Here is a 23,588-nt window from a genome sequence, read left to right on the forward strand (position 1 = left end):
TTATTACTGGTGATACTAAACCCTGAGTTATTATAGGTAACAAACTAAAACCATAAACCATTGTTGTTGTTTTCAATATAAATATTAACTGCTATAAAATCAAATATTTAAAAGAAAATGAAAATTTCCAAGGCAATATTTCTCATTTTCATAGCTAAAACTGAAATAAGAATGAAGAAAAAATGTATTTAAATATTAAAAAAGGATAAAAAGGACAAAAATGCAAAACTTACTAAAAAATGGAAAATATAAAAATCAAAAAGTACTCAAAATAATAAGTCATTTTTTATTATATAAAAGTACTAAAATAACTAAAGCTAAAAATGAAGTAAAAATGTATAATATAATAATATTAATAATAAATAAAAAATACTAAAATGTAAACTACAATTATAACAAATTTGGAGAATATATTAATAAGTAATTCAAAATATTAATACGAATGTTTTTGTCATTTAAAAAAATAATAATAAAATCAAAATTAAAAAATGATTTCAGCTAGTTACCAAGGCAACATTAAGCATTTTTATTCAGTAAAAAAAAAAAAAAAACTAAAATTATATTAAAATAAAAAAAAAAATAATATTTTTTTAAAATAAGAAAGTTAAACACTATACAGGTTCAGTGATAGTGAGAATATACATGCCCACCTCGTCCTCTGATATAATAATAATGATGTATGCAAGTAGAAAGTGTGTCAGCTGATCTTTTATTGTCCTGTGGTCTGATGAGTACAGCTGCTCGCAGGATCAATAAGCACGTCCTGATGGATCTTAATATGCCTGCATAAATTTTAAACAACAAATATTTTATTACCTTTCAGAAAAGTACATATATGGCAAAATAATAAAAGACAAACCTTTGTTTAGCATATATTTTGTACTTTTGTACTTTATATATTTATACACACACACACACACACACACACACACACACATACATATACACACACATACACACACACACACATATACACACACATACACACACACACACACACATACACACACACACACACACACACAACTACATATACACACATTCACACACACACACACACACAACTACATATACACACACACACACATATATATTTATTTGTTAGTTTGCTAACTGTACATCATTTATGTTGTATAAAACAAAAATAAATAAATGTATAGGAAAAATAAATAAAGCCATAAATGACTGGCTACAACAAATACTATTATTATTATTATTATTATTATTATTATTATAGTTAAATTTAGTCTTGAATTTATTTTTGTATTTTCCTCATTCATTTATTTTCTTTCTGTATTAGTAACTTTTTAACTATTTATTTATTCATGCATTCTTTCATTTCTTTACAATGACCCCACATGTTATTTCTATGTTTAGCTACTGCTGTTCGGGTGTTTCTGCACATTTGACAAATAAAACATTTGTTTAAAAAGAGTTTTATTTATAAGACTTTCGATCACGAATTAGCTGGGACTGTTCAGAGACGCAGACTGCTGATGTTACAGGTGCACATGATAAGAAGTGTGAATATGTAATGAGGGCGGGGCTTGAGTGACGTGTGACGTGAGCAGCGCGAGCAGCGCGAGCTTCAGCTTCAGTCAGTGATCGGATCTCCGGAGAGTCATGACGCGCTCCGGACGGGCGCGGATTTTACGCACGGAATGACCGTGAATCGTCCATAAATGGGGTCCGTGAAATGGAAAACACATCAGCGGTTGCTGATTTTACTCTGGGTTTTGTCGTTTCCAGGTAAGACGTGTTATATCTTCGTATATTTTGAGAGGAATCTCGTGCGTAAAGGATGGAGGTCTCCAGGTTGCGACCGAGAGACTGTGAACGATCGCTAAACCACACCTCTGCTTCATCCAGATTATATTTATTAGAGTGTCGTAAATTATTGTTAGATTATTTAGATGGGAACTGAACTGTTGAGTGAATATATTATCAGAATTTGAGCATTTTACGATGGTGTTTGAGTTTGGATACAAGTATATATTACCGTTTTAACTGTAGAGAGAGAGACAGAGAGAGAGAGGTGTAGAAAGTTTAATAAGCTTTATGCTGTGATATTTATCAGGTCAAATATGCAATATTTAATATTTTGTGTGTGTGTTATTTTATATCTGAATGAATGAATATCACTTTTTAAGTGGTTTAGCCAGTATTTTTTATTTTATTACACTCTGAATGATTTAAATATTATTAGCATTTATTATTATTATTATTATTATTATTATTATTATTATTATTATTGTGAGGGTATCTGAATAATAATAATAATAATAATAATAATAATAACACTTTTTAAGTGGTTTAGCTAGTATTTTTATTTTATTTTTTATTTTTATTTTATTTTTATTTTTATTTTATTTTATTTTTATTTTATTATAATTTAAATATTATTAGTATTTTTGTTTTATTTTTATTTTAGAGAGGGCACCTGAATTAAAATAATAATAATAATAATAATAATAATAATAATAATAATAATAATAAAACACTTTTTAAGTGATTTAGCCAGTATTTATTTTATTACACCCTGAATGATTCAAATATTATTTGTATTTGTATTTTATTTTATTTTTTCAAAGGTACCTGAATAAAATAAATAATTTAAAAAAAAAATAGTAAAACACACATTTTTTTAAAGTGGTTTAGCCAGAATTTTTATTATTTAATTTTATTTTATTTTAGTGGGTGTCATGAATCAAACCAGTTGTAAAAAATATGACTGAATCAAGCTGACTACATTAAGATGCAACATCAGAATCCAGGGTCAGATCAAGAATACATAGCTTCTTAACACAGCCACACATGGCCCATTTTCACTTCTCATTGTATAAAAACAGCCAGAGTCATTAGAATGAAAATGCATCAGTGTCCAGCAGAAGCACCGATGGCAGGATGATTCTTCTCTCTCAGTTGACCGTGACTAAATAGATTACATCTATTCAGAGGTGCACTTGACCAGTATGTTGTATAAAGCAGAATTTAGATCCTCTCCTCTTCTCTTCTGCAGGTGTTTTTAGCTTTAGTGAGTTGTCGTTCACCGTCGAGCCCAAGGACGTGGCAGTGTCCCACGGTGAGCGAGTTATTTTGGACTGTCAGGCTCGAGGCGAGTCGCCCATCGGCGTGCGATGGAGGAAGAACGGCGTCCAGCTTCACGAGAGCGGCCGGTCGCGAGTCTTGTCCAACGGCTCGCTCTGCATCTCCAGCTCAGAGCAATCAGACGAGGGCTTCTACCAGTGTCTCGCACACAACAGATACGGAGCCGTCCTGAGCCAAAGATCCCGTCTCACCGTCTCCAGTACGTATGAAAACATGCACAACAAGCCCAAAACCAAAAGAAAAAATTAAGATATTGTATTTAGTTTCAAGAACATGAGGCCTAGTTTTGCGTTGTGACATTATTTTATTAAAAAATAATATGTTGTACACCAATTCTAAATTTCATAATTATACTTAATGATCAAATAATGTCACAGTCTTAACATAAGCTTAATTTTCACTCAGAAATTGCCAGCAAATTTCACAAATTACAAAGAACCGGCAAGTTACATTGAACTACATTTTCAACTTTGAAAAGTCATATTTAAGCATGTTTAAATGCCAAATTCTGCTGATTTCTCGAAGTAGAAAATGTAGAAAAAAGCCACGTGTTCAGTCTGGGCCTTATACACGTAAAGATCTGAATAGAATATGAGTGATTTAACTATAGTTGTATTATGTTTCTGTCACTAGACGGCTATAATAGAAAGTTTTAATGCCTTATAATGGGGTAAAATATTAAATATATATATTTTTTTATTACATATTGAAAAATAATTAATTATAATTCAATAAAGTGACATCAAATAAAACATTTACCTTTTTAAATCCCAAAATCAATGTAGAAATGTTGAAAAATGCCAGATGTTCAATACAGGCCTTATACATGTAAACCTTTGAATTAGAGAGGAATTGCATTGATGATGTAACCATTGTTATGTGACGTTTCTTTCACTAGATGGCTATAATAGAAAGACCGTATATGGGTAAAATATTGAATAATCTTCAGCGAAAGAGCTGAAAATCGGTCTCATGCACAAGCAGATTTCATGCTTCTTTATGCAGCTGCGTCATTGGCAATGCGATTGTTTCCTGGTCAGTTACTCGCAGGAATCTGTTAAAGGCTATTGGCCTGCGTCTTTTGTCCCGCGTGGCCCCGGCTGCCCTCTGATGGGGGACGTTTGTTCAGCCATGAACCTGTGGACAGAGAAACAGCTGTGGCTATTGAACTGGCTCAGGCCTGACCTTCACAAAGAGACCAGAGCGGTTCAAGCACAGCTGAATGCAGCTCCATACGCTCCTAGATCAGAGAAACTTCTGATGTGAGGTTTGGGCTTGACGTTACACAATATGGGCTATTTGTAGTGATAGAATTGATGGTAGTAACATTTTTATAGATTGTTTTAAACTAAACCATAATATATATATATATATGATATATATATATATATATATATATAATATATATATTAAAACATAAAATAACATAATTAAAAATATATAAAATTATACTAAAATTTATTATAAATAATAATAAAATAAAATAACTAAAACTAAATCTAAAAAAAAAATTAATAAAAACTATATAGACATACTTTATTAAACAAAATGTCAAAAACCCAACAAAATTACTAAAACTTAACTAACTAAAATTAAATTAAATTAATGCAATTAAAAACAAAAAAAATTAAAGCAGAAAATACAAAAATAAAAATGTATTCAAAATATTAATACAAATATAATATCTGAGTGATAGCACTATTGGGCAATGCAAATAATCAGGTATTATTAAATAAAAATTCAACTAAAATTTCAGTTGATTAGCAACACCTGGTAATAATATAATATAATATAATATAATATAATATAATATAATATAATATAATATAATATAATATAATATAATATAATATAATATAATATAATATAACAATCTGCCATATATATATTGCTTTTGTAATTAGCTGATATTATTAATATTATTTATTTATTGATTTTTTTATATTATTAGATTGTTTGATGTTTTGGTATATTGGGATTTGTGATTAATTATTATTTTTTATTTTTAGTTGTTATTTTTTATTGTTTAAGCCACTAACTACTAAAATAAAATAACCAACATAAACCAGTAACTTAAAATGAAATAAAATATCTGCTCTCCAGTCTAGATACTGTTATTTGCATAAGCTGTGGGAAACTAATAATAATAATAATAATAATAATACTAAGTCTACTAAACAAAATAATCAACTATGTACCCAAGAAGCCCTCTGTAAGCCAGCATGTGAAGGGTTAAGGGTTTGCCTCACTGGCCGTCTGTCCAGAGGCCGCTGGGAGAGGTCAGAGGTCACAGGCTTTATTCTGGCCTGACTGATGCATGAGATCCATTCACTAATGTTAGTCAGCAGAGGAGCAGCTGGGTGTTTTGTTCGAGGGCTTTGAGATCAAGTTGAAAAAGCTTGGTCATTTGGATTTTGTTGGTAGTTGGATGTGAGACCTTGGTTTTTGTCCGTGGTTTCTCTCTCTCAGATGAATTAATGCATTTATTTAAGATCAAGTTCAAGTGAAGTTAAAAGTCGGAAGGGATTTATAACAAAAATAACAATTCAAAACACATGCCAAGAAAAACTCAAAGCTGCTTATAAATACAGCCAGGGTTATTATAGTTAACTAAAACCAAAACCACAACAACATTTCATTTGATTGACATAAAATAAACTTTAAATGAAAAAAAAACAAAAAAACATTTCATTTGGATTAATGTGATGTACTAAAATAACTTAAATAAATAAATAAATAAACTACATAGACATTAAAAATACAAATTAAAATAGAAAAAAAAAAATTGAAATATTAATAAAAACTATAATAGTATCTCAATGATACTAATATAAAAAGTAATGTAGTCTAATATATGTAACTGTATTGAAAACATGCACAACATGCAGATTTGACCTAAAAGCAAAATTGTAAAACTGTTTTGCTTGAAGAAAACGAGGCTTGTTTTTGCATTGTGATGCTATTTTAATACAAATTAAACACATTACACACTAAATTCTTGCTATTGTAATGCATTTATATGTTTTATAATCATACTTAATAATCAACTGATGTTAAACGCAAAAATAATTAAATAAACATTTGGATGAAATATAATTTATTGACAGGTTAATATTCACCCAGATAGTTTCATATATTGTCTGTATTCCTCATTTCACACTAAAAATGGTATCGGATTCGTTCATCTCAAAGTTAAATGTTGGATTTGTCTTTCTAGGGCTGGAAATGAACTATTTTGCTGGTATTTTAACAGCATTATTAGAATCCTCGTATAAATGGCATGTTTGCATCCTAAACACATTTAATCAGAGTCTCGGACTGGAACTGGGAGGACAGACGGACTTGACTGACCTCTGACCTTTGGCAGGAAACCTTTGTGCAGTTTGACCTAGGCATTGATCTGGACTTTACAACCCAGCTGACCAGACACACACACACACACTAAAGAGACCTGATTCAATACTGAGGGTTTGGCGTTTTCATTACTTTTGTGTGTTGATTTCACGGTTTCACCACATACTGATCTCAGATATCTGCTCGTTCATTCTCTGAACAACAACAGCTGTGTCACCAGTTTAGCTTAACGTCTGAAGATACCATCTTTAAAAACACTCAATGCTTTCAACACAAAACTACTGAAGGTGTGTGTATTTAAGTGAACAAAGTAATACACCGCAAAAATTATTTTCTATTTTTGTCTTATTTTCCAGTACAAATATCTTAACTTGAAAGGTAAAAATTCTTTATCAAATTTTATGCTTAAAATAAGAGCAAATATCTTTCAGTGGGGCCAGAAAAATAATCATATTTTCAGAAAACATAACTCAATAAAAAAAAAAAAAATAAATAAATAAATTAAAATATATATATATATATATATACAGTACAGGTCAAAAGTTTGGAAACATTACTATTTTTAATGTTTTTGAAAGAAGTCTCTTCTGCTCATCAAGCCTGCATTTATTTGATCAAAAAACTGAAATATTGTGAAATATTATTACAACTTAAAATAATAGTTTTCTATTTGAATATAAATTAAAAAAATGTATTCCTGTGATGCAAAGCTGAATTTTCAGCATCATTACTCCAGCCTTAAGTGTCACATGTAAAATCCAGTCTATCACATGATCATTTAGAAATCATTCTAATATTCTGATTTATTATGAGTGTTGGAAAACAGTTCTGCTGTCCTAATATATGTTTGATGAATAAAAGGTTAAAAAGAACTGCATTTATTCAAAACAAAAAAAAATTCTAATAATATATATTCTAATAATATATTTTCTTTACTATCACTTTTTATCAATTTTAACACATCCTTGCTGAATAAAAGTATTGATTTATTTTTAAAAAAAAGAAAGAAAAAAAAAAATTACTGACCCCCAAATTACTGACCAGTAGTGTATATTGTTATTACAAAATATATTATATTTTAAAAACATAGCTTCTTTTTTTTTACTTTTTATTCATCAAAGTATCCTAAAAAAGTATCACATGTTCTGAAAAAATATTAAGCAGCAGAACTGTTTCCAACTTTGATAATGAATCATCATATTAGAATGATTTCTAAAGGATCATGTGATAATGATCCTAAAAATTCAGCTTTGCATCACAGAAATAAATGATAATTTAAAGTATAATACATTTAAAAAACTATTATTTTAAATTGTAATAATATATCACAATATTACATTTTTTTTCTGTATTTTTGATCAAATAAATGCAGGCTTGATGAGCAGAAGAAACTTCTTTCAAAAACATTAAAAATAGTAATGTTTCCAAACTTTTGACCTGTACTGTACTATATATATATATATATATATATATATATATATATATATATATATATATATATATATATAGTGTAGAAATTGAAACCTGCACAGACTACGCTGATTATTTATTTATTTATTTGTATTTTTCCCCTTTTTATGTATTTTTACAGCAGATTGTTTGTCAGTGGTAATTCATTTTTCTTTTCTTTTCATTTTTTAAGGACTATTCCTGTCATTTATTTATTTTTATTTAATTTTCCTTTTTTTTGCTAAATAAATGTTTAATTTGTTCACAAAAAAGTAAGTAAAAGTAATTTTGAATCATGACATTATAAAGGAAGAACAAGATTTTTTTTTTTTAGGATTATTCTTTTTTATTCTATATTCTTTATTTTTTTTTTTGTTTTTTTGTGTGTAGTATATGTTTTTTTTTTTTTTGTGTGTGGTGTTTTTTTTACATGCATGCACATTATTTGATTAACAATTAATGGTGAAAATAAAATGTATTTATTTTTTGGATTTGTGTTTGTGTTTTGTTTTGTTTTGTTTTACTGTGCAGAATAAATGTTTGTTCACGAGTAAGTAACAGTAATTTTGAACTGTTTGAACACTCTAAACTTGATTGACAGTTAGTGGTAATTAATCCTCACATGTAAATTAAGGAGCTTTTTAATTCCGTTCGTCTTCATGGAACATGAGTGACGTGCAGGGTTTTACCAGCAGATGAACTTTCATTGATTATCTTTAGAGCATTCTGGCTGGACTCTAGGGGGAGGAACCCGGTGGCTTATGGGTAAAATGAGGGGCTGGTGTCTTTATTTTTTTTTGTTTTTTTTTAAAAATGTGGAAAAATCCTGCTGTTGTCCTAGTGCTGCGTGTGAAAATGTTGAAGAAACAGCTGTGTGATTGTTACATCACCTGTGTATTGATATGTGCTGCTCGTTTCATTCATTCAGGTGCTTCAAACCTCCTTTTACACTTCACAAGCTGCATTACGAGCCTGTTCACTGCCCACAGCAGCATGCATATTGACACACTCGTTTCAGATGAGTGTCATTGATTCTCACTGATCTATAAAAAGTCGTTATTCACTGTCATTGGTCCATTGATTCATTGATTAGAGCAGCTGTTTACTATTGGCTACTGTGCACTCTGGCCCTAAACAGACAACCAATCACAGTTGAGATCTCTCCGAGTGCTCTGTGCTGTACGCTTCATATAGACACACCAGCTAAATGGGAAATCATTTCATTTCATGTCTGATTTCATGCCTTTAACCCTCGAGTTTATTGGCGACAGCTTCTCGCTGGCTGCTGATAATGCATTTAAATGTGTGTTTAATATGTAGGAAACTGATAGAGCAAGTTAGGGAGGACGGTCAGATCGTCTTGTGTTTGTGTTTACTCTTATCTTTCAGACCTCATTATTGTTTTTGCTGGATTCGCCTGTGTCTGTAAACTGATTAAAGCGATTTATATTGATTCTGAAGGAAAGTCAAAAACTTTCATTATTTGCTGTTGGTCCAAAAAAAACAATAAATATAATACAAAATTAGATCAATATTAAATTCTACATTGGCCCTATTTGATTTATACATGCTTGTGGACCAGTGTTATTTTAGTATCATTGAGATACATTTTTTTCGGTTTTAATTTTGGTTTAAGTAAATGTTTTATTTTTATATAGTTACATAATAATTTTTATTTTATTTTTATTTTTATTTATACATCAAGTCAAACTGAATGTAAATAAGAAATGCTGCCTTGACAACTAGCTGAAGTAAAATAAGTTTTAAAAAATTATATATATTCAATATATATATTAATGGTTTATTTTAGTATCACTGAGATATTATTATAAGTTTTATTCATATTTTGAATTTGTTTTTATTTTTATATTTTCTGTTTTATTTTATTTTATTTTTATTTTTCTGCTAAAGTTTTAGTAATTTTGTTGAGTGATTTTATGTCATTTTATGTTTTTTTTTTTAAATGTGTCTATATAGTTTTTATTCATTTTATTTCAGTTTTAGTTTTACTCGTTTTAATACATCAAGTTAACTAAATAAAAAATTTAGAAATGTTTCTTTTGCAAATAGCTGAAATAGAATAAGTTAATGCTTTTTATATTAAATTTTTAAGTTAAAAAAAAAGTGTATTTTTATTTAGATTAATTTTTTTATTTAAAAATTTAGTTTTAGTTAACTATAATGACCCTGTTGTGATTCATTTATATCTCTTTTTTCACTCATAAATTTCACATTATGGACATATAAAGGATGCAATGTTGATTTTAGACATACAAAACTTTAATGATTTCTCTGTCTTCCAGAAGTGCTGTTGTTCATTGCCCACCCGGTCCCTGCTGAAGTCACGCTGGGCTCAGTGGCCAGATTCTCCTGTGCTGTCAGTGGATCAGCGGTTATCAGCTGGGAACTCAACCAAAGATCTCTACCTCTGGATTCAGACAGGTGTGCAATATGCAAAATAAATGACATGCCGAAAGCCCTCAGTTTGAGTTACCAAGTAATGTGTTTAACTGTAAATGTACTTCTGTTTGTTTCAGAATCACTGTTTTGCCAAATGGAGTGCTGCAGATCTGCGATGTGACAATGAGGGATGCTGGCAAGTATCGCTGTTTAGCAACAAACATGGCCAGTAGAGTCAGGAGCCGAGAGGCCGAGCTGACCATCATTCCAGGTCTGTGTTTGTGTGAGGATGAGCAGTGATCAGTATCAGATCCATTTCTGGAATAAAGGAAGCAGTAGCTTGCTCCTGAATCTTCTCTGTTCTCTGTCCAGCGCTGGGTCCGAGGCCTCTCATGAAACCACACATCATAGCAGGACCGCAGAACATCGGCGCCAGGCTGCATCAGTCTGTGGTCCTGGAGTGTTTTGCAGAGGGAAACCCTCGGCCGCTCGTGTCCTGGAGCCGCGCTGACTCCAAACCCATAGACGCGTCTGGAGCCAGAGTGCTGGGAAACGGGAACCTGATTATCTCTGCCGTTAAAGCTCAGCACAGCGGCACGTATCTGTGCCGGGCAACAACACCAGGAACACACAACTACACCATAGCGCCCGGAAACCTCACCGTACTTGGTAAGAGATGTCTGCTGGAACAGATGCATCATAAACACTTCTGAAGGGCTCTTTACACCAATAACGATAACTGTATTAACATTCACGCCAATAACGATAACTATATTAACATTCACGCCAATAACGATAACTGCATTAACATTCACACCAATAACAATAACTATACTAACATTCACGCCAATAACAAATAACTGTATTAACATTCACGCCAATAACGATAACTGTATTAACATTCACACCAATAACGATAACTATATTAACATTCACACCAATAACGATAACTATACTAACATTCACGCCAATAACGATAACTGTATTAACATTCACGCCAATAACGATAACTATATTAACATTCACGCCAATAACGATAACTATATTAACATTCACGCCAATAACGATAACTGTATTAACATTCACGCCAATAACGATAACTGTATTAACATTCACGCCAATAACGATAACTGTATTAACATTCACGCCAATAACGATAACTGTATTAACATTCACGCCAATAACGATAACTGTATTAACATTCACACCAATAACAATAACTGTATTAACATTCACGCCAATAACGATAACTATATTAACATTCACGCCAATAACAATAACTATTTGTGACCCGTGTTGGCAAAACGAGTCGGAATGTGCACAGTCTAATTTTGAGCTACAAAAAATGTTACAAATTTCAGGTTATCACAAAAATTTGTTTATTAAAGGGGTCATCAGATGCAAAATTCACTTTTACGTGTTGTTTGAACTGAAATGTGTGTTGACAGTGTGTGTACACATCCACCCTATAATGATAAAAATCCATCCAGTGCTTTTTTTGAAATCTCGATAAATCCAAACCCCTTTCTCATATAAAGCCGATCTCAGATTCTTGGCAGAATTATGTAGTTCTGCACAGGCCCCTCCCACAACTGTTAATTGACAGTGGCGTCGGTCTTTGGTTTTATCACGGCTCCGCCCCCTGAGTAACTGTCATCAGTCCGCCATTGTTTCACCGCCAGAGCAGGTGTAGACAAGATTGTCTCCTAAGAGATTGACATGTTTTTTTTGTTGAAGTGGTAATTGTAATAGTGTTAGTGGTTTAATTGTGATATCTGAGCCGCTGAAGACGCAGTGGATTATGTTTGTTTTTAAACGGGAATGCGCCCCCGATCTACCTAAATGTGTTTATGTTCACGCAAATCATTCGTTATCCAGCTTCATCTACAGAAGAAGTGAGTGTAAGGTTTTTTTTTTTTTTTTTTTTATTATGAATCTTTGCAAATCACCTTTCCTAATAATGTGCCAGTTAGCAAGTGTCACGATGAATGAGGCTAAAGTTAACAGTATCTCAGAGCACGGCTCGGAAGAGAGGGGTGGGGTGAGCAGAGCTTATTTGCATTTAAAGGGACATGCAACAAAGGTGCTTGCTGTAAACAGAGCTGTTTTGTTGTTATTTGATTTTTTTTAAGAAAATTTTGAATTATATCAAACTCTAGAAAATGGGCATCTGATGACCCCTTTAAGCCCTCGTCTAGCGATCCCAAAGCTCCAAATAGTAGTTAAACATCTAAAATGATCTTTATTTCTATGTTTTCTGAGAGGAGTACCTTTTTCTCCGCTGCTTGCTTCTCGCGCTGCCGCTGGCTGATATATGAATTGCGCATATAAAGGCGCCTCCGCCAGCGCACAAAGATAGATAACTTTACAGATAACTATATTATCATATACTAGCCTTTTACACCAAGAGCAATAACTATATCAGTGTTTATACCAAGAACGATAACATTAATGATACTAACTATTTTGCCATTCACACGAAGAACAATAACTATATTTGCACCAATAACCATAACTATAGTGATAACTATAATGAAAACCATATGATGACCATGGATCACAAAACCAGTCATAAGTTTCTATTTTCAGTCATGATGATTATTTATAACTATGAAAGCTGATTAATAATTAAGCTCTCCATTGATGTATGGTTTGTTAGGAGGACAATATTTGGCCAACTATTTGAAAATCTGGAATCTGAGGGTGCAAAAAAATAATAAATCAAAATACTGAGAAAATTGCCTTTAATGTTTTCCAAATGAAGTTCTTAGCAATGTATATTACTAATCAAAAATTATGTTTTGATATATATATGGTAGGAAATGTTCGAAATATCTTCATGGGACATGATCTTTACTCAATATCCTAATGATTTTTGCCATAAAAGAAAATTGGATCATTTTGACCCATACAATGTATTGTTGATTATTGCTACAAATATACCTGTGCTACTTAAGACTGCTTTTGTGCTGCAGGGACACATATTAGATTCCACACCAACTCACAATAACCTTCTTTTTATTGTAAGCGCATGCTGCAGATCTGTCGTTTACTACTTGAGCAAGTCAGACAGATTCTGATTGGCCATCAATGTTTTGAAAGAGATTCCAACAATATATTTAATTTGTATTTATAGGTAACATTATAGTTGTTGTTCTTGGACAGTCCTTATATCTTTGTTCTCATTGCGTTTTCACTCATTTTTTGCAGTTCCTCCAACTCTAGTGGAGAAACCAGAGAGTCAGACCCGACCCAGAGCCGGTACGGCCCGTTTCAGCTGTCAGGCCGAAGGGACACCTGTTCCCCGAATCACTTGGTTCAAGAACGGTCAGGTGATCAGCTCCGACGGACGCACCAAGATGTACAACAAGTACGTACAGACAAATACCTCCAGTACACCTCTACCAAACGTCATAATCTGTATAATACTGACATATGTCCTTCATTGTGTGCCAGTAAACTGGTGATAACCCAGATTATTCCGGAAGATGATGCCTTTTACCAGTGCCAAGCGGAGAACTCTCAAGGCTCGGTCGTGTCCACATCCCGTCTCATTGTGGTGCTTTCGGAGGACCGTCCCAGCGCTCCACGTAACGTCCACGCCGAAACCATCTCGAGCTCGGCCATCTTACTTGCGTGGGAGAAACCGCAGTACAACACGAATAAAGTCATCGCCTACTCCATACATTACATGAAGTCTGAGGGTAAGCAGGGCTCCCAGCTGATTATGTCTAGTTTTATCCTCTTTCAACCAGATACTGTTGTCAGAGGAAATTTTGCTGTTGAAAGTCATCACAAGTCTGTTTTCTAAATGCATGGTATAGATCTTATTATGAACAATTCATACATGCATATGTTTTATTTATCTATTTTTTGACCTCATAATATCTTCATAATAAGTTATTTCTCTTTGGTGACGTATGCAGGACTTCTCCAATCATTTAGTCAGCGTAAACTCTGTCTACTGCAAGCTGCTCACATTCAGATCTGCCTCCATTTTTAAGTGCCACACCCGCATCTCAACATCCAATCAACAACAGATACATAGAGCCAAAGTACACCTTAAAGGGATACTCCACCCCAAAATGAACATTTTGTCATTAATCACTTACCCCCATGTCATTCCAAACCCGTAAAAGCTCCATTTGTCTTCGAGAACACTATTTAAGATATTTTGGATGAAAACCGGGAGGCTTGTGACTGTCCCATTGACTGCCAAGTAAATAACAGTGTCAAGGTCAAGGAAAGGTATGAAAGTTGTCGTCAGAATACTCCATCTGCCATCAGACGTGCAATTTTGGGTTATATTAAGTGACGGGAACACTTTTTGTATGCGAAGAAAACAAAAAGTTGAAATAACGACTTTATTCACAAATTCCTTTGTCAACAGTCTCCTCTGTGTCTCTCCATATCACCGTATGCTGCGTATGCTCTTCTGTGTTATCCGCACCACAAGGATGCGCTGTTTTATTTCAAATCAAAGCTAAATACATGTAGAAACAGCGCATCCTTGTGGCGCGGATGATACTGAAGAGCATACGCAGCATACGGTGATATGGAGAGACACAGAGGAGACTGTTGACAAAGGAAATTATTGAATAAAGTTGTTATTTTTGTTTTCTTTGCTTAAAAAAGTGTTCCCGTTGCTTCGATATAACCCAGATTGCACGTCTGATGGCAGATGGAGTATTCTGACGACAATTTTCATACCTTTCCTGGACCTTGACACTGTTATTTATTTGGCAGTCTATGGGACAGTCTCAAGTATCCCGTGTTTCATCCAAAATATCTTAAATAGTGTTCCGAAGACGAACGGAGCTTTTACAGGTTTGGAATGACATGGGGGTAAGTGATTAATGACAAAATTTTCATTTTGGGGTGGAGTATCCCTTTAAGCTCCGCCCCTTTAAGCTCACACTCACCCACATCCACTTTTGAGTGCCACGCCCACATTTTAACATCCAATCAACAACCGATGCATAGAACCAAGCCCTGCCTTAAACTCTGCCCCTTCAAGCTCACACTCACCTGCCTTCACTTGGTTTTTGAAATAATTCATTGGGTTTGTGTTAGGAAGCCCTCAGAGCAGGAAAGAAGGGAATTTTAGCAGGATTGTATCTCTGTTCAGTATTTCTGTTATCCTTAGAAAGAGACATGAGAAAAGGGGTGAAAACAAACATAGGAAACACTTCAACTTTTGGTCTGATTTTGTTTTCGGGAAACATTGCTATTGTGGTTAAAGAATGTTCAGAACTACATGGTTGGGTCTGGTTTCTATTCATTCAGTTTGCCCTCAAGAGAAACTCAAATGTAATCTGCACCTGTAATCTAACTTGATACCAATCAAAGTGTGAGATCTCAATGGTCTCCAATATTGTGGAGAATTCTAATTGACTGATTATAGAATCTATTCTCGCAGGACTAAACAACGAAGAGTATCAGGCTGTGATCGGGAATGACACGACCAACCACATCGTGGACGATCTGGAACCAGCGCGAAACTACACGTTTTATATTGTTGCCTACATGCCGATGGGCGCCAGTCGCATGTCGGAGCAGGTCACGCAGCACACGCTGGAGGATGGTGAGTCTGTGGACTTTTAGACCAGTGTTTCCCAACCACTGTGCCAGGTGTGCTGTGGAAAATGATCAGAAACTATTTAATTAATATAATAAACACGGATCTCTGTCATTCCCTTGTCAAAAACCTTGTTTTAGATGATTCCCAAAAGTTACATTTTCAAGAAAACTTTCCCATAAAATGTGTTTTTGATCCCTAGTGCCCCTCCGTACCCCTGAGTTGAGCCTGACGAGTCGCAGTCCCACCGACATCCTGGTGTCCTGGCAGCCACTTCCTCCCAAACTCAGCCGTGGACGTGTTTCTGCGTACCGTCTGTCCTACCGTACGGCCACGGACGAGCAGGTGATCTCTGTCGAGCTGCCCGTTCCGAGTGAGAACTGCACCCAGTACCTTCTGCAGGGTCTGCAGCCCGACACCATCTATTTGATCCGAATGTCCGTGTCGACCCGAGTGGGCTGGAGCCAACCATCCGCCTGGAACTCCCATCGCACGCCCAAAACATCCAGCGCCACAGGTGAGAGGCTGAGAGCACAATCTACCTTAATTTGGCTCATAACCATTTGTTTTGTAATACTACTCCCTCAAAACGATGGAGGGTTTTTGCAGCGATGCCATAGAAGAACCAAATGTGACCCTGGACCACAAAACCAAAGGGTCAATAAATAATCTCTCCATTGATGTATGGTTTGTTAGGAGGACAATATTTGTCTGAGATGCAACTATTTGAAAATCTGGAATCTGAGGGTGCAAAAAAATCTAAATATTGAGAAAATCATCTTTAAAGTTGTTCAAATGAAGTTCTTAACAATGCATATTACTAATCAAAAATTAAGGTTTTGATATATTTATGGTAGGAAATTTACAAAATATATTCATGGAACATGATCTTTACTTAATATCCTTATGATTTTTGGCATAAAAGAAAAACCGCTAATTTTGTCCCAAACAGTGTATTGTTGGCTATTGCTACAAATATGTGAATCATTAGGATATTAAGTAAAGATCATGTTCCCCTGTTTAAGTAAATCGTAGCTACATCGTAATAATTAATTACCTTGATTTAGTAAATCGTGGCCATGTCGTACTAATTCATTTCCTCACTTTAGTGAATTTAGTATGGCGTGGCCACAATTTACAAATTAGGGATCAAATTAGTTTAATCGAGGCCACATCATACTAATTATCCCCTCATTTCAGTAAATTGCAGCCACGTCATACTAATTTGATCCATCGTTTTAGTAAATCGTGGTCACGTCATAATACTAATTCGTTTCCTTGTTTTAGTAAATTGCGGCCATGTTGTACTAATTCATTCTCTTTTTTTTAAAATAAATTGTGGCCACATCATAGTAAGTTGTTCCCTTGTTTTAGTTAATCGTGGCCAGTTAGTACTAATTTGTTGTCAGTTTTAGTAAATTGTGACCATTTCACGCTAATTCATTCCCTCATTTCAGTAAAATGTGGCCACGCTGTTCAAATTTGTTTCCTTGTTTTAGCAAATTGCGGCCAAGTCGTACTAATTACAGTAGTTCCCTTAGTTTAGTAAATCACCTTTTGGTGGAATGAAAAGGTTTCATAGCAGTTAAAAACTCTTCTTGGGATCATCGATGCCAATAAAGAACCTTTATTTTTAAGAATGTAGCATATGTAGCAATCTTGAATACCCTAGCAAATGCATAGCAACATCCTAGCAACCAGCCACAACTTTTTGGCATTCTGGCAGCGGGTTCTGCATGATCAACTCACCACTATTTTTATTTTGAATAGATTTTGTTTTTTTTTATTGTGATTTTTGAAAAGGTCCGACAATCTCTGTAAGCCGCTGAAGTGGGCAGCTCAGACTGTGACAGATGCATTTGGCTTTCAGGATTTGGCTTTGTTCCGGCATTCTGTTTGTTACTCGATGACCCTTGACCCCGGCTGTCAGTTAGGAGTTGAGGGACGGCTCAGTTTCAGGGCATAAAGGGATCGCACTAGGCAGCCTAAAGAATAGACCTGTTTAGAAAGACGAAAGTGACTGGTCCCCAAAATGGCCTTTATTTTCTCTTTCAGCCTTTTCTGATGGATATTTGCTCTACCGGATCTTTCTGTTATGTTTAGTTAGACGGACTGAGAGTGATTTGAGAGTGATTGTCTGGTTGAAAATAGAAAGTTTTGGGATTGAATATGGGCGTTATGGGGAAAAGTGGCTTTGTTTGAGTTTGAGTGGTTGGAAGGATCTTATAAGGAACTTATCAAAGCCTTAATAATTAAAATTGACTTGAATTGATGATGGAATGTCACTGGTTGAGATGTTGTGTTGAAACTGATGGTTTCTATCTATCCTTGACTCTACTGCCCTAAGCATTGTTACTTTGAGTCGGATCCTACATGTTTCCACTTTGGAAAATTGGCTCAAGATAGTGAAGCAGAACCACGTGCAGTTTAAGAAAGTAAATTGGATGTGTCTCTCTCTGAACTGTAATGTTTTATTCTTTAAGTAGGACACCTGAGAATTGCTGTGTTACTGATGGAAATATGGCGTTGCATATGTTATTAACAGATCTGCTGAACATGATCTGCTTACTGATGAAACAATGACAACGAACAACTATGATATCACATTGCCGAAAAACTTTGATTCCAACCTAATGTTCTGAAAGTTTGAACTCTGAGTCAAGTCACATTGATTTAAAGCACAGTCACAGAAATATGTTGCGTAATGATGATTTAAATTCTGTAAAGTCTTCATTTAGCATTTGCATTTAAAGCTTTATTCAGAAAAAGTTATAACTTTTATAAAAATGTTCTTTATTAATACATTTCTGTGTTTTTTTTTTTGCATGATTTATCAAGGCAAGACAAATTTATTTATTATTAGGGATGCACGATATTTAATTTTTGCCGATATCCGATATGCCGATAATTTTCAACTCATTTTGGCCAATTGCCGATACCGATATATAATATATATATATATTTTTAAATTTGGTCAGTTTTAACATGAACTTACATGTTAGAATTAAATATACAATAATGAAATTCTTTTATAATGACAGTATAATGAAGATTTGAAAAAAAAAACTATATGTATATTAATCAATGCAATTTTTTTCAGAAAGATGCAGTGGTAACTTTAACATTATATTTTATGATTTAAAATTTGTAAATCGTTTAAAGCAAAAGAGTTTTAAAAATTCTGAAAATCTTTTAGAGCTCATAATTTGTGTAAAAAAATTTAACACATGATATTACAATATTAAACATGATTACAAATAATGAATAAATCAGTAGGCTAAATATTAAATGATTTAATTACATTATTTTACATGTAAGCTGTAGCTTTTGACCTTTAAATCAAAACATACTCATGATTTTATGGCATCACAGTCTAAATATTATTTGTGTATTGTGCTTTCATTTTATTAGAAGTAGGCCGACAGCGCCCCCACTGAATTACTACTCCTTAAGGACCCCGGGGAGGCTCCCACTGCTGCCTCTGCGCATTAATGTTTACTCTATCATACACCAAACACATTCTGTACCTGCATTCTCAGTTTTAAATGCAGCGATTCAAAACACTGAATCCAGTCACCATTCAGGCAAACCTTTGCTTCAAGAATTAGCCACAATGCTTAGTTAATGTATTCCTCTTATCGGCAAGACATATCGGCATCATTTTTCATATCGGGCTGATGCCGATATTTACATTTAAAGTCATTATCGGCCGATAATATTGTGCATCCCTGTTTATTATGTTATTTTTTTTTTTATAGGACAATTCATGCAAATAATTAAAAACTGGTTTACTAAATAATCGTAAAAGGTTAAACAGGAAAGGGAAATAGCAGATATGAGAAATTATGGATTTTAAATGTATTGAAAAAGTTATTCTAAACAAAAAGTTATTTGAAAAAAATAGTAATAATAATTTTTGTGAAATCAATGTCGTCTGGCCAGGGAAAATGGGATTAACTTTAATATTAATATAATTTAATATTTAAGTTAGTTATTTTATATTTATATAAAATCCACAAAGTAGCAGTAGTATTTTAAAGCTTCATTTAGAAAAAAAAATATTTAAAAGTATTTTATAAACTTTTTCTTTCTTAATAAATGTATGTTTTTGTTGTGCTTGATTCATCAATGCATGACAAGGTGAGTTTATTTATTATGCAATTTATAAAATGTACATTTCATACAAATAATCATTCAAATTGATATGCTAATGTTCATAAAAGGTTCATAGGGATAAAAAAATAGCACAAAAATAGAAATGAAAATCGAAAAAGTTATTATAAACAAGTTATTCAGAAAAAATATTTTTAAAAAATGTGTTAACTTATTTTCTCTGCTGTAGAAGTCAAGGTCATCTGGGCAGGGAAATGAGGTTTAGCTTTAATATTATTATAATCTAATATTTAATATAAGTTATTTAATTTTATAACTTAACATACACAATTTCACTTTCAGTTTCACTTTTAATTTTATAACTTAACATTCACAATTTCACTTTGTTTCACTCAAAAATAAGTCATGTAACAAATGTTAAATGCACTTTTTTTATTTTTTTTAATCTGTATTACTAGTCACTTTTACCTGGCTGACAGTTTGTCCTCAGGAAACATACAGGTGTATTTTTACTCTGTAATCTGTACAGAAGTTGATGTTATGTGTCTGTTTGTGCCCTCAGTGCCTCCCGCCCCAAACCTTGAGCTTGAACCTCTGAACTGCACCTCAGTGACGGTCCGCTGGCATCCGGCTCCCAGCGACGCTGTCCTCCAGGGATACAAGCTGTCCTTTCACCCAGACGGCCAATCAGAGCACTCGGTTCTCCAGCTGTCCCCACATGACCACCAGCACTCCATCACAGGACTCAGTGAGTGACACACATGCAGCTCTCGGTTAAGACATGTATAGCTTAACCCTCTATGGTATGCATTATGTTCTTCAAACCATGATTTATTTTTTTCAAGTTTTTATTACATGAAATAGCTTCAATTATAAAGATTAAAACTGATTTCTGAAAAAGAGTTGCTGTGGCTCAGTGGTAGAGCATTGCGTTAGCAGCGTAAGTCGCTTTGGATAAAAGCGTTTGCTAAATGCATAAATGTAAATAAATGTAAAGTAAAAAAAAGGTGAGGGGGGTATTTAGGAAAACGTTGACATATGGCAGTGTACCACAATGGAAAATAACGAAAAATGCTTTTTTTTTTTTTTAATTGATGCATCTAATCTTAATTTCCTTTAAAATCTGCCACAGATTCATGCACACACACACACACACACACACACACACTCATCGTTAGTCATCCTCTTTGTCATCACATGAAAGAGCCAATTCTGCACTCTTGCCCTTTCCGTGAAATATTGCTGTATTCATTTTCTGAAAAGAATTAGTAAATTTCTTATTCATACAACCATACATCAAAAAACACTTAAAATAAATAAATAACTGCAATCATATTATTGATGTTACTATCTATAAAATATCCCAATGGGGAAATACATTACTTCAATTCCACATAATGTAATGCAAATGATGTCTCTAACTGAAAAACCCATGAAAATGTGTTTTTTAAAAAAGGCTATCAAAGCTTTTTTGGACATTATTTTACGTGGACATACATTCTGCATCATGACGTCAAATGGTTGCACTCGGTGCGCTCACAATTATGAGTTTATATCTCGCAGTTTGGAGGTTTCTTCTCAGATTTATACATTTATTTCCCACAATTAGCTTTTTTTTCATGCAACTGCGAGTTTATATCTCACAGGTCTTCTCAGAAATGCTAGTTTATATCAAGCAAACAAGACTTCTTCTGAGTTTGTATCTTGCATTTCACACTTATGAGGGGAAAAAGACAGAATTTGTGCAAAAAGAAGTTGATATTGCCTTGATTTATTTTGTAATGGAAATAAGCTTTCGTACATTCTAGTCTAAAATACCTGCTTAAGACAACTAGACGTGTACATTTGATTAATCTAAAACGAGGAATCAGCCTCGACGTGTTTGAGAAGTCATTATTATGTTGAGAAATCAACATATTTTTACTTGTGCGGAAACCTAAAACTTTTTTTTAGTTTAAGTTTGTGTTTGTCGATTCTCCAGTAATCAGTAATTGGTCTTCTTCTGCTGGCACTTCTGCTCGGTCGCCCTGTCCGTACGCTTTGTACGTGTCACGCAGCTTCCCCTCAGGGTCAGAGGTCACGGCCCAGATGTCTCCCTCCAGCTTTCCCAGCATTCTCTCTGCCCGTCTATTGTGTTTGGGTTTAAGGTCGGCCAGAGGCCCGTGAGAGCGACCCCCCTCCCCCGTCACCCTACAGCTGGACACTTACCACCAACAAAGGATTCTGGGATTGGACTGAACTGGGCAGAAGTGACCAAAGAGCAAATTCGAGTGAAACTGTTAGAATGGTTAGAGTTAGACTATACTTGATGGGAGAAAATCCTAAAACTTACATTTTAAAGAAAAATTATTAAAAGTCATTTGACTACAATTTCCTTATAGATTTTTTATATATAGATATAGAATTATACGGGGAATACATTTTCTAATTTTCCTAGACAATGGATAATTTGTAATGGGGAATAAGTGTTTTATTAAGATTTTCATAAAGAACATTTTATCTTTTTGTAGTGGGAAATGAATACATTTTTCTAATTATCTTAGAAAACATCTACATTTTTAAAATGGGAAATATATCTTAATTCACTTAAAAAAATTTAAGAACATTTGAGTAATTTACCTATCATTTCTAAATTTTAACTGGGAAACTGGGATATTTTCTTAGAAAATATCTAACTTTTAAAATAGCATATAAAGCTTAATTTACCTCAAACTTATTTTTTTAAGAATATTTGTGATTAATTTGTTTAGGATTTCCATATAGATAAAAACGTTTTACCTATCTATTTTTTGTTTTGTTTTGTTTTGTTTTGTTCTTTTAACTGGGAAATAAATACATTTTCTAATATTCCTTAGAAAATATATATATTTTTTTAAATAACAAATAAAGCTTAATTTACCTAAAACTGAATTTTTAAGACTATTTATGATTAATTTGGTTAGATGGTAATGTTTTACCTATCTATTTTTTCTTTTTATTTAATTTTTTTACTGGGAAATAAATACATTTTCTAATTTTCTTTGAATAATGTTTAATAATACTTTAAATACAAAATAAATCTTAATTCACTTAAAACTTACATTTTCAAGAACATTTGTAAGTAATTTGATTTATATCTATATTTCCATATAGATATAAATGTTTTATCTTTCTAATATTTTACTGGGAAACTAATAATATTTAACATTTTCTTAGAATATTTATTTGAGCATTTCCAATTATTTAAATGGGGGATAAATCTTAATTTACTTTTTTAAATTCATTTTAAATAAAATATATGAGTAATTTGAATAGGATTGTCATATACAGTAGATCTTTAACTTTATATTTAAAAAAAAAAACTATGGAATTATCATAGAATATGAATTTGAACTTCAATTTGATCAACATGTGTAAACACTGATTTGTGGTTTTTTTTTTTTTTTTTTTTTTTTGTTTTATATTAGTGTCTTATTATTTATTTTTCATGTTGTGCTTTAACAACTAATTTTTTCTAAACTAGTGTAGTTTTTATCGGTCCCCGGCCCCAGACCTCTGGGCTGTGGCGGTGCCCTCTGACCTCTGACATGACCTCTCAAAAGCCCCC

General features: G+C 33.2%; 2 protein-coding genes across 3 annotated transcripts in view; one reads left to right on the plus strand and one right to left on the minus strand.

Annotated features, from left to right (window-relative positions):
* myo9ab (myosin IXAb) overlaps window positions 1-23,588 on the minus strand; it is a 709,890-nt gene that overhangs the window by 568,964 nt on the left and 117,338 nt on the right.
* Window positions 1,594-10,611, plus strand: LOC109072340 (protogenin B-like). 2 transcript variants are annotated; one of them, XM_042753084.1, is made up of 4 exons: window positions 1,594-1,749; window positions 3,020-3,307; window positions 10,218-10,353; window positions 10,449-10,611. In XM_042753084.1, exons 1-4 carry the CDS (start codon window positions 1,683-1,685, stop codon window positions 10,609-10,611), a joined length of 654 nt encoding a protein of 217 aa, XP_042609018.1. In that variant the 5' UTR covers window positions 1,594-1,682. The 2 variants fall into 2 exon arrangements, with proteins under 2 accessions (XP_042609018.1, XP_042609017.1); XM_042753083.1 differs by having other exon boundaries at window positions 1,596-1,749; window positions 10,215-10,353.

This window comes from Cyprinus carpio, chromosome B25 (genome assembly GCF_018340385.1).
Source record: "Cyprinus carpio isolate SPL01 chromosome B25, ASM1834038v1, whole genome shotgun sequence".
Classification (NCBI taxonomy): Eukaryota; Metazoa; Chordata; class Actinopteri; order Cypriniformes; family Cyprinidae; genus Cyprinus; species Cyprinus carpio.